Source organism: Epinephelus moara, chromosome 3 (assembly GCF_006386435.1).
Source record: "Epinephelus moara isolate mb chromosome 3, YSFRI_EMoa_1.0, whole genome shotgun sequence".
Classification (NCBI taxonomy): Eukaryota; Metazoa; Chordata; class Actinopteri; order Perciformes; family Serranidae; genus Epinephelus; species Epinephelus moara.
The window spans coordinates 33,288,670-33,302,139 of NC_065508.1; the positions used below are offsets into that span (position 1 = coordinate 33,288,670).

Consider the following 13,470-nt stretch of genomic DNA (forward strand, 5'->3'; position numbering starts at 1 on the left):
TTAAATGTTGGCATTTTAAGAGCTGAACACGTAATGAATTCAGTGATGTCTTGAAATAAAGACACCTGGTATGGACACATTTAGAAAATTCTCAAATTGGGGCTGATCTTTTAGTCTCGGACTGCCTAAAGCTGTTAATCATCAAGCTTTGCAAGTCTTTTTCTTTTTCTCTCCGCCATGTGGGCCTGTTTATGGGGTTCTGTCCATGGTGCTGAAGCTGAAACTCAAGGTCTTGCAGAAAAAGCTGGTCAGGAACACATTAGGACTTGTAAGCAGGCACCACTCTAATAAAAGTCACTTTGATGTGACATCTGTCCACCAGTCGAGTTCAGAGGAACTCAATTTCGGCTTACAACCAAGAGATTAATTTGATTGTCGAGCAAGGAGCACCTGTCTTCAGGTTCTTTATCATTTGAAATGAAGTTTGACATGTCACAACCACGATGTCAGTCCAAGTCCTGCAAATCTCAATTCAGTGATATTGATAAAAGACTGGTACACAGACTGCAAACTCTAAGCATTATTTTCTGCAATAGATCACAGATTACCTACAGTATTGCCACAGGCATAGTCAGTCAGACTTAAACAATTGGGTTACTTGTGCTTCCTTCTATAGATGTTTAAATTTTAATTTAATCAAAGAGGCTGAAATGTTCACTGTGTTACGTTTGTAACACATATGTGCAGAATCTATTACAAGCGGCAATAGCCCAGTGATTAACCCTGTTTTTGTTGCGACTGGGTCAAAAATGTGTTGATTATTCCCCCATGTGTGTAAAACAGAGTGGTCAAAATATTAGAAAAAACCTTTCAGCAGCAGTCCAATACAAATTACAGCTTCCAAAATGACCCAATAATTCAATCTACACTCTTTGATCAACAAATAAAAAAAAAAAAGATCCCTACAAGCTTCACAGAGATACTGTGGGATTATTGCGGTGTCATTGTATTGCTTTTTCTTTAGATTGCACAGATGTGCTGTACCAAATAAACTGGCAACACAGTAACTCCAGTGTCCTGGAACCACCCACACCTGCACTTCATTTACTCCACTGACACAGATTTATGTTATATGGGCTACAAGGGACAGAGTAGTAAAAAAGCACTTCATGATAAGGACAACACTTCCTGTCAGGAGGCTTAGATATGTCTCTTAGGTGCAGTTTCACATATGCATAAAATGTCTGTGTTTTGTATGAGTAACCTGTAAACACAAACAGTCAGGGGCGAATCTCCAGAATATAGAGTATGAGTAAGCATCCTCTCTATGGCACATTAGCCACTTCAGCTATACATCATCTGCCTCAGCAACCTTTTTGCATTATAGGCCATGCAGAATATGACCTAAGATAAGTCCATTACAGCAAACTGTGAGCACATGCTGATAAATGATAGGTTTGCAACATCTTTGAAGGACTATACAAGTGTAAGACAACCAGCATATGAAGATTTAGGGAGTTGAATTGATTAAAACATCACCAATTAAGGACTTTTTTTCCCTCACAAAATGCAAAAAGTTTAGCGTGGACTCATTTTTTAGTGCCTGCACATATTTCAAACCACAATACTTGCAGAAAAACAGGTAATTTTAAAGATGGTAGACTAGCCCTGTAACAAATGTGTTCAATTAAGGCAGACCTTATGAATAAATAAGCAACTTTAGTCTACCTAAGCCATTAAACAGTTGGCCTGGCTTTATATCTTAAAGCAAGACTGAATGAACCAACTGTGGTATGGCATATTAATTGTCATGCGTTTATGATATTAAGCATGATATTAAAAGGAACAACACAATCACTATACATCATGTGAGATACCATACTCGGCATCTTCTTCATGCACTTGAACTGACAAGATCATGGGTCGAATAAACGCTTCAGGTCACAGCCCAGTGTGTTTCTGAAGCTCAGTGTGAGGCAAGAAATCATTTCAAGCGTAATATTTACTCATAGGTTTATTCATGAACTTACCGTCGGTTTGGGTGTATAGAAGTCCACAGAGAAATAAATACTGTAGAGGACCCATTCTGGCATATTGGCCCCGTAAGCTATCGGCGCATGAATTCCTCCTCAAGCGAAAAAAACAATTAATCAATCAATCCTGTTTCCACTTGCGCGACTTTGCGATAATTTACAGTCTCAAGTTAGTGAACTAAACACAACCGAATCAGTTATTTCAGCAGCTGAAAGAAAGCATTCACATGTCCATTCTTCCTCTCCAAGAGCGCACACACCAGTAAGCAGCGGTCTGTCGACTCGCCCGACACGTTTGGAAATTTCTGCAGTCACCAATTGCAAACATCACCGACGCCCTAAGACACTCCGGTTACTCACGGTTTCCCCGTCCGACCGCATTCTTGTGACACTTTTACCGGGTCCGACCGCAGGGAAACGCGTCCATCCTCACGCGGGACAAGTTGAGGGTGATGAAAAGGTGGGAGACGGGATTCAGTCAGAGGTGAGTGGCTGGCACGGTGCAGCACAGCGCAGCCCCTCCTCTCCACTCCGCTGCCCTGGGAGAAACTAACCGGCGAATATTACACACACACACACACACACACACACACACACACACACACACACACACACAATAGATGTGGACGCCAAAACTCAGCAGCACTTTACACTCTGGACAATTAGATGCTGATAATGATGCTCATTAGTTCCCCCCTTTTTTTCTTGGAGGCAATCTGACACAAACAGCTGATAAATCCACAAACACACAGTCTGATCAGTCAAACATGATCTCTATGTATTTAAATGCAAGTGTGCTGCTTTGGCCATTTTGTTGGTTAGGTTTTGTTTTCCTTCTTCCAATTCTCTCATGGACAGATTAGACGTCTTAACGTTATCTTTGGTGGATATTTTTAATCACCATTTAATTGTACTTAATTGCATGGGTGTCTAAAAACTCATTAAATGTCCTTTTCTTCAACAGAAGTGTTTCTGCCTTTTGTTCCCTCTCATCTGTTTCTTACCAACATGCAGCATCAGGACACTGCTCTGTGCACACATAACGGACAGTCTGTCAGGTTTACTTTTACACATTCAGTTAATCAGGACAACCCAATTAAAAGAAAACAAACATCCCCAAGCTAATGCTCTGGTATGCAACATTGCAACTGCAACTTGATAATACTGTCACTGGAGCCATTTTGTTTGTCCAACAAACAAGCATGCCCCCTCTGTCTTGCAGATTTGAGACAGAGCTGATGCATTATTTCTGCTATATTATTTGTGTGCTTTTCCTTTAATCAACTCTTGTGTACAAGATCCTGCCAAAAACACAATGTAGCAAGTCAAAAGAATTTAAACAAAGCCTTCCAGTTTTACCAGGTGGCATTTTATTTTCACCTTCATGGTTGAAAAGCTTTTACAAAAGGCGTACAGATGTAAAGAAATGGCACTTCATTCCCGCCCACTGCCCGAGGTGCTTCTCCTGCCTCGTCGTCAATACTGCTCAATATTGTCAATAGCATTATAAATGCAGCGGCTCGCCGTGAGACGAGAATGAGATGGGCTGTATCAGGTGTTATTGATCCAGAGGGTGAAATTAAACCATTTTTGGCATTGTGTTCACAGCAGCAGATTGAATAGTAATTGTGGACGATGGCTAAATCGAGTCTGTATGAAGGGGGGAGTAAAGTGAACACAATCATTTTAATTGGAGAGATCTCATCCATCAGAGAATGATGTGTTCAATAGAATTTTTCTGTCAGATTGGTCTTATGGCAGCTCAGTTTAGTTCATGGTGTGAAGATGTCTTGCCTCTCGGTAGCTTTTTAGTTATGCTTCAGTAATGCAAGCCTTCAACAAAACTGATGGGCTGGAATATTTTTTAAAGAGGCATTTTTAAAGAAATGACAAAAAGTACTGAATCTCTGTTACTGAATCAACCACAATGCAGTGGAGGATTTGAGTAACTTGTCTCAGACTGTTTTTCAGACTTTACACAGAGAGTGACCTTAACCCATCGAACGTCCTGTCTTTCAGAAGTACAAGGAGATAATAAATAGGCTTTTGGAGAAATTAATAACCTCACAAAATCCATCAAGGTGAAGTTTAATGATCTGAGAAGGAAACTTGAAGAACACGTTAGTGCTAATTATACCAAATGACTTAATACACAGAGATGCTGCTATTCATCATAAGCACTTACTGCTGGAAAATAATGTTGGTCTCAATCTCATATTACTGTCCACGGAGAATTGAAGGAGTCAGTCATAGGAAAAGTGGAAAACTGTGATAGATCTAAAGCCAAAATGGTAATGTATGTGCCTAAATGGATATTAAAATATTTATTCTAGATGCTGGAAAATGTGCTGATTAATACGCATCATCCAGTAATACAGCTATAGATATAAAGACATACTTGAGACAGTATGAACACTACTGCATGGTGAAACACATGATATCACATGCAACCACTTAAAACTACTCACACTGTATATTGCTGCTAGTATTGCATGCATCACAGACTGCACCCACTGTAAATAGCACAAATAAGAGATTTTAGAGTAAAAAACTAACATGTTACAGGATCTGATTAAATCTGTCACGCCACTTCATTCTTAGTCTAGTGACAGCCTAGAGCTGATTATATAGCATCCTAAAAAGGGTTCACATTCAATTATTTTTATCTATTAGTTTGTTTGTTAGGGACAAGTACAGAGACACACTGAAGCTAATTTCAGCGTCAAGTGTTCAATGTCAAGCAGCAACCTTGAGGGCTGAAAAACGAAGTCCACTTGGAAGTGCCAAAAACAGCAGTTCTTTCAATGGCCACTTGGGGCTAACTCCAGAAGCGAGTCAATCGTCATAGACAGCTTTAAAGCCGAAATAAACATGTTTAAAGCAAAAAACGATTTTGGTCTCTATAGCTAATTCCCCCATTCATAACAACTGTCAACCTGTTCTCATTCCTAAGTTGTCCAATTCTACTGCTTTGTCAGTGATTTCGGTGACAGACACTAACGAAAAAAGCAGCCTTTTCTTGCAGGTGTGATACAGCACTGAGAGGCATCAGTGTATAACACTGCTGGACGGTGTCAGTTTGAAACACCGCCAGATAACAATGTATTTTAAGGAGCTGGAAAGTCCCTAAAAGGCAGGGGATGGGGCTGTGGATGGAACAAGCAAAACCGGACTTTCACCCAGGAGCTAAACCATGACATTTTTTTCTAAACCTAACCACGTGCTTTTGTTGCACAAGGAAATAAATGTGAATACGAGGTGTTTTACTATTGTCATAAGTTTATTTTGAAAAAGACTGTATGCTTCTAGTGAGCAGAACTTGTATAGTTCATGTGAAAACAGAAGAGTATTACAAAGAGACACAATGCATGTAATGGAGTAATTAGACACAGCGTCCCAGACAGTCAACAGCTGATGCAACCAGGATACCTAGTGTGTCATATTTAGACGTAGAAGTGGTGATATTTGATGGGTTAGGAGTGAGTACATGTTGCAACTGCACAGGGGTGAATTTTTATACAACTCACCCGTTTACATTTTATTAAGGCTCAAAGTCACACATAATTAAGGGTGGGGCCGCTTTGAGTGACAGGCTGTCTGCAAGGCGTCAATACAGTCTGAGTCTGATCTACCCCTCGCCCCTCCACAGCTCCACCCTCTCATCCATATCCAAACAGACTAATGAAACAAACAAGAAAAGAACACAAAAAATGTATATCAATGTGTGATTTAGCGACATCTAGTGGTGCAGTTGGAGATTGCAACAAACTGAAACTTGGCACACTACAGTGGCTAAATTAAAAATGGGAAAACACAAATGGCCCTATTTAGAGCTGGTGTCTGAGTTGTCTATTCTGGGCTACTAAAGAACAACATGGCGTATGTAGATATAAACGGTTCACTGATGTCATGATTGCAGTTCTGGTCAAGTTTGACCAGGACTATACATGTATTGAACAACTGACCATACATTCTGTTTAAAATCTGCATAACAGTGTGCTGTTGTATGTCTTAGGCTGAAATCTCCAGCCACCATGTTATGTGTAATTCTATATCTCTGTTTCAGTTTTTATGTCATCCTGCTGAGAAAGCCCTTAACAAAAGCAGAATGCTGTATCAAGTAAATAAAACACGAGACATAATTTCAAGCTTGCCTTACTTCTTGCTGCACTTGCATTGTATGCAATCAGACATCACTGCGATGCACCAAATTCACTTGTATTTTTTGTACACCATAATACTCTGAATAAAAAACATACATTACAGAACTTGAGTTACTGTATGCTCAGAGATGCCATTAACACACCCTCTGAAAATAGGTGTATCTGTAAAAGCACCTTTCTATATGTATGGCTGAGAGATTGAAAATAGCATTAAAATGGAAACATCCAGGAGAAAATGGCATGCAGCCTAAGTAATTGCATAATGGCATTTTATGTCTGGCATAAGGTCAAAAAAGAGAGAATGCACGTTTATTGAATGAGGTGATTTGATGTTTATCTTTGAAGTTGAATAAGATAAGAGAGGCAGAGAAAGACTCCATCTCTCATCACACACTGAGACAGACATGTTTCCAGGCAACGTGGGACTCTGCTGCCTTTTTCTCACACAAACCAAAATCAAAAGGGCTACTGCCTCTCATCAATCTACCTTTCTCTCTCCCTCTCCCTCTCTGTCTCTCTCTCCGTTGATCACACATAGAAGACAGCGTCAAGGTCACAAGTTTTGTCCGCACCATTACCTACTCATAACCGTGTTTGTCCAAGCCAGGAGTGTTGGAGGTAACAGATGGTGTGTGTGACAGTGTGTTCAACACCAGGCATGCTCAGCCTTAGTGAGAGTAGACAGAGTAGACATGTGTCCTGACCACAAAGCCCAAGCCTGTATACAAGTGACAAAGCTCTGCCTAACAGCTTAGGGTCTTCAGTCTGGTGGATGCCTCAAACAGCGCCTTCAAAATTTACACCTACGACTTGAGTATTTCCGCATCATGTACAACAAGAGGAATGTTTTTGTTTTTGTTTTTTTAAATTGCAGGATCAAAATGCAGTTGTTTTCATTGTTTCCAAATATAATGAATATGAATATGTGCAGCTTTTTGCTGTAAAAGGTGCTAAACTAGTTTGAGTTTCAGTGACAAGCTGATGGCACTGTTTAGTTAATATATATTGTAATAAAAGTGTAATAGAAACATGCCATTTTCACCTTGCTATCCAATTTTCCATGTTATGAAAAACACTATAAGATATCCAATAAAACATATATTTTTAAAGTACCCTGGCCTTTTCCCTTTCCGCCCAGAAAAAATGTCATTTTTATACTTTTTTAATATAACCGCCCCCCTACTTTTATTGTGCTCCAATATATTGTTTCAACAAAGAAAGGCATCAAATATAAGACAGGAGGAAAACTCTGTGTATTGTTCCACTGTGACCATGAGCTCCACTGAGCAAACTTCTCACATAAACATTAAAACCAGTAAATCCAAGGATTTATGGAGCTACCAATCCTACTGAGGCTGCTGCTTTCAGCTCTTCATTTTGGATTGCAGATCACTGAGTCACTCTGGCTCTCATATTGCTCCATATGATAAATAAAGTTGTACTGTATTGAACTGTAAATTGCTCCACATGAGATCAATTATGTTGTAATGGATTGTGCAATCCATCAGTTGCACTGACTTGGGCCTTTGGTGGCTGTGGTTAGCTTCTATCTCGTGCAGCTCCCCCCTGTTGTTGAGATTGGCTCAGCTCCATAAGTTATAAGGTGTTTTCATGACTGCTCTGTGCTTCCGTACAAACGCAACATAAGGTAGTAAGGGGCTGGGGAAAGAGAGACAGTGCGAGCTGACTGTGGAAGTGGAGAAGGGTCCAGCTGACTGTTCAAGGAGCAAATCCCTTTAGGGGATTTTGTGCTTCAACAGTCCCAACACAACACCCCATAGAAGACTTTGAACCAAGTCATGAAAATTGATGGTCACACAGCAGACTACTGCACTTGGACAGATCTCTCTGATACTGTAAAGCCTTAAAAAGTAAAGCCATTCGCTCCAATGGCTAGTCACCTGGTTCAAGATGCTGGAGCAGCTGATGGACCAATTTTTTCACAATACCGAACTAATGCATCTAGGACAGGGATACTGAGCTTGCTTTGCCTGGGAGCCACTTTAACAAAATGACAGGAGGCCACCGGCCAGTTAGTTCACAAATAATATAAATATTCATTATTATATGTAACTAGTCCATACCCATTGGTAGCTTTGTCACCTTCTACCTATGCCATATGTGCAGTTTCACATGGATTGACCACGTCAGTGAGTAGAAAAACGTGGGACAGACAGAATGACTGACTGACAGTTTCCGTGATTATGTACAGCATACCATACCATGACTTAGTCATACCAAAAATTAGAAAAAAAAGAAAAAAACCCAAACATTCGGCCACAGGGGGAGCCACAGTGATCGGTCGCATTTTAGCCATTTTTAAGCATTTTTCTGTTGTTATAGCGCCACCCAGTTGCCAATTAGAGTTAAATTTCTCCAGTCACCTTGAGGTGTCCTGTTCTACATATCTACCAAGTTTAGTAAAAATCGATATGGCGGTTAGGCCTAGATAGGAAATTAGCTCTCTAGCGCCCCCATTTTATTTGATGGGGTCAATAATGGAGGGGTCCCCTCAGATTATGTGTGGTCATATGCCTACAAAGTTGCGAGGTGATCGGTGAGACCCTTGAGATGTTATACACCTTTATGTGATGAGCCACGCCCTCCTCAATATTCATTGCCTTATAGAAGCTCAGTTTTAGTGAGTTTGCCAACTTTTGCCAAGAGGGAACTTTAGATATTGGTACCTAGATTATGTTCACCGAGTTTCATGCAAATCGGCTAAACTTCCTAGGAAGAGATCGATTTTAAGTGTTTTTCAATAAATTCAAAATGGCGGAAAATCTATATATCGGAAGTTATGGGTTCTTGTGGCAAATTTGTTCCTCATGAGGAGAGGCATCTCTGTGCAAAGTTTCATGTCTCTACGACACACGGGGCATGAGATATGCCCATTCAAAGTTTGCAATTTCAATCGGTTGCTATAGCGCCCCCCTTTGGCCAATTGATGTAATATTGCTTCATTCGCGTCCTCCTATGACCCTCTACCACTGTGCCAAATTTCACATGGATTGACCAAGTCAGTGAGGAGAAAAACGTGGAACAGAGTCATTATATAGTAAGATAGTAAGATAAATGAATTGGCTGTTTTTAACCTTCAGACACATCCTGTCCTTGCCCATCACATCAAAATTCAACATGCAAGGTACCCTACTGCATTGGTTTTGGATGTTCAGGCACAGGTAGTCAATAAATAAATAATTCGCTTGTTACACACATCTTCTCTTTTCTAAATAAACTTCAGGTTTTTTTAGCCTTTAATGTATAGGACAGACAAGCGTGAAGGGGGGAGAGAGAGAGGGAGTGACATGCAGCCAGTGTTGGGTAAGTGTTACTTTAAAAGTAATCAAAGTATGCTACTGCGTTACTTTCTAAAAAAGTAACCAGTTACTTCACTGCGTTACTCCCTGAGTAAAGTAACTCAATTACTTTAAAAGTACTTCCAACGTTACTCCCTGAGAAAAGTAACTCAAGCACTTTTAAAGTACTTTTGAGTATTCTACATTTCCTATTGGGCAATGGACCACAGGGTGCTAAGCCTACTTTTTCTTTTGTCTCCAAAATTAAAGTTATGGACCACTTGCCCTTCACTGAGATCCAGTTCTCCCATCACAGCCGTCACTTTGACCAGTACAAATCTGCTGATGTAAACAACTGTATGACAACAACACCCCAGCATTTTCAATATTTCCTCTAGGGATGTTACCACACAGAGTAAAAGGGGGAAATGATGGTGTGAAACAGCAGAGGCACTTTGTCAACCCGCTGAGTTAACGTTACTGTCATTAGCATCAAGCTAGCAAACAATGTTACGTCCTCACGGTCGGACATAAAGTAATAACATTAACAAATAGCGGCGGGGCTTTTACTCACCACAACTGCAGAGGCTCCCAGCTTCATTTGAAACAAACTACATTATAGACGCTCCGTTATTCATTAACCCCTCTGTGTGTTTATATTTTTACTTTTTATCCGCTCCGTTGTCTTTGTAAAGTTAACATATCGCACCGTCATTTCAAACTCAACACTTCTTTCAAATTAAAAGCCCCTTATAACCTCGGCTAGAATCCCTCCATTTTCTAAATAGGCTTTTATTCTGAAACATTTGTCAGAACTTCCTGTGGAAGAGACAGTAGCTTGACAGTTTACTTATGGCGCTTCAAATGTAGCTCCTGCCATCTGCTGACGCTTTTAGGTGACCACAACAACATGTCGGCTGGCACATGAACAGACAGTTCTGGCAGTGACTCAAATAACAGTCAAAGTACACGCACACATCACACACGCCGTGAAAGACGACCGGGATAATTGGTGAGTACCACCGTGTAGCGAGTTCCAGGCATAATGCAAGTCCTGAGTCTGAAATATGTCTGTCAGCGAGTCCTACTCCACCTATTTAACTCCACCGTAGACAACGGCAGCATTTCTCTGACCACGTAGCGAGCCACAAGCTCCATGGCTTCTTTCAGACTGATAGGTTTAACGTTATCTCCATTATTAGAGCCAAACGACAGCCGTTGCTGTTTCGGAGCTGAAGGACCAGCGTTCTAAAAGTAACGGAAGTAACTGATGTCTTGTTTGAAAATGTACTTAAGTATTTGATTACTCAAACAGCAAACTAATGCGTTAGGTTACTCGTTACTGCAAAAAGTAATCAAAGTACTCTGACGCATTACTTTGGAACGCGTTATACCCAACTCTGCATGCAGCAAAGGGCCACAGGCCGGAGTCGAGCCCGGGCCGCTGCGGCAACAGCCTTGTACATGGGGCGCCTGCTCTACCACTAAGCCACCGGCGCCCCGAATGTATACAGTCTTTTTTAAAATAAACTTAGAACGCTGGCAAAAGTCTTTGTTTTAGGGTTGACTTCCTGAGGTGGAAGACCATGGTTAGGTTTAGACAAAAGCATCAGGGTTTGGCTTAGAATAACTACGTTTGCTACTATCATAATATAATGTTTTGTGACATACTTCACCAGTGTATGCTTCACCACTAGTAGACTACGTCATCATTAAAATAACTTGATTGACTTTTACTTTAACGCTGGACACAAAAAGCGGGCTCCCAGGTAAAAGTCCAGAGTCTGAGTGACCCATTCACCTCCCTGCCTGCCTTATGTGGACTGCCTCGCTCTTTTTTACCACAGTAGTTGCCCAGAGTGCAAACAAATGCCGCTGCCTGGGTCGGCTCATACAACCACCACTAAAGGGTATGTATTGTTGTTTGACACTGACAGGCCACTGACCAAACATTGTTGTTTAGGGGTATTGTAGTGGAGAGAAAATTATCCAGGGCCCCAAAGGGAAGCAGGGGACTCGAAAGCCTGGAAAGAAAAGTTTGGTTTTGCTTGCAATCGAGTAATTAGTACTGTAACTAATTTAAAATTGGCTGAATAAATTGGTCGAAATACTAAAATTAGTTAACTCTGTAAGCTCCCTGAGGCCTTTTTAACCCCCTAAAGGCCCATTTATGCTCAACGTTGTCACTACCCGATACGTAGCTCTAGTGAGACACGAAGAAGAAATAACAATTCAATTTCTCTCATCAGCTGTACTAGAGAAAAGAATTCTCCGTTCTCCAGTCGCGAAGTATTTAACAGCCTCACCAACCACCGCCTCCTACAACGCTGCCTCTGTTTTTGTCTTTTATGCAAGAGGTACATTATCAATATCTCCTCCACAGTCGCCATGTTTGTTTTTGAGTTTGTTGTTGTCATAAACTTTTGACGCTGGGCTGCCTCCTGGTGGATATATTGGTTAACATCCATGCCAACGTAAAGGGCACATGGAAGTATGTGGGCAGTGACGGTAACATGGTTTGAAACGGGTGTATACATTTTCGTACGTAAAGGGAGCATAAATGAGCCTTAAAGGTGCAAAATGGTCTAGTTGGCCCCTGTACTAGATACAGTTAGAGCTAAGGGAGTGACTGGTTATGCTGCTGAAGCACCACAGTATGTCTTTCTCTCTTGTCGGGTGGTCTGGGGATCCTCCTCTGACACTTTTTTGAATAAACAAGCTCTATTTTGATGTGTCTTTTAATGCACTCTGGCAGGTTATTTACACTCAAAGTAAAAAATAATGATTTTATTTTCTGTATTAATTAGATAATGTTTGACAGGTCACCCAGTTACACAGTTTAAATGGTCACTTCATAAGTAACAGGATGAGTTTTCACCTTCATGCACCGATGGTCTGTTTCATAGAAATAAATATTTTGATACATTTAACACTCTTTATGTTTAGAGTCAAAGGTTCCCCATGCAGGAGACATTTTTGTTTCTCTAAGACCCACTTAGAGAGAGTTGGGAAGAGATCATTGGCACTGGCACCACATGCACTAACTAAACTCAGCTTTTGATCATACACTTACATGATTTAGATGTCTTGGTTAGCCTACAGAGTTCTTACTGATAAGCAAACACTGCTGAATTCAAATGATAAATCTGAGTTGTAACTGTATTGTAGGAAGAAGAACTATGCTATGAAGTACCACACTTTTCTGCATCGAGAGTGTTCTTTACAGCTCGACCTGTACCATACCTCTGGGGACACTTTTGAAGTAATGTGCAGAGGACTCTTGAAATCAAAGCTAGACTTCACAAGATGTCTCCTTTCAAGAGATGCAGCTTTCTCTCTTGGAGATGAGTGGTGTTGTCAATGCATTACTATCACTTTATTCTCTTGCATTGGACACATTGCTTCCTGTGTATACCTTCATGCTCCACAAAACACCATTGAACTCCTGACACACCTTGCTAGAGTGGAGAGAGAAGGGCCCAATCCTACCAACTCCATTTAAATGCTTTCAAGGTGAAAAAGGCCCCATTCAGCTTCTTGAAGTGGAAGCAGTACTTTGGGGGACACTAGTGAGGTTATCTCTCCGGTGATACAGACGTGTAGGAGAAAGAAAGGGCTTCTGTTTAATCAGGCGCAAAGACATTTACACCATTTGTTTTTCCTCTGGATGAGCACAGGAAAAACAATAAAAAAGGAAGAAAATGCTTAGAGCAATATAAAGGAAAGACCCAAGGAAGCACTGTGCTCTTAACATTTTCAAAATGGCAGATAATAGACTTCTCCCATGCGTGTAAACATTGCATTTCCATAGAAATGGCCTCTTTCTGTGCCTCAAACGGGTAGTCATGGGTGAGAGAGTTATGTAGCACTCACCTCTTAATCTCGTTAGATGTTTCTAAAACAGCACTGGATCTGTGGTTTCATAAAAAGAAACAGAAAAACATGCAGTAAAATGGAGTCTAAGAGAGAGCATGTGTCAGTGTTAGAGGTTTGAAGCAGTATGGTACTTTAAATCAATCAGATTGATCTGAAAAC

At 40.7% G+C, this 13,470-nt stretch overlaps 1 protein-coding gene across 1 annotated transcript in view; it reads right to left on the reverse strand.

The window, feature by feature from the left end:
* Positions 1–2,467, reverse strand: part of LOC126387951 (roundabout homolog 2-like) — a 113,655-nt gene extending 111,188 nt beyond the window's left edge. The window contains exon 1 of the mRNA XM_050040767.1: positions 1,971–2,467. Coding sequence (XP_049896724.1) covers positions 1,971–2,025 — 55 coding nt within the window. The 5' untranslated portion in view covers positions 2,026–2,467. The remainder of the gene's footprint in view (positions 1–1,970) is intronic.
* Positions 2,468–13,470: the final 11,003 nt, after the last annotated feature.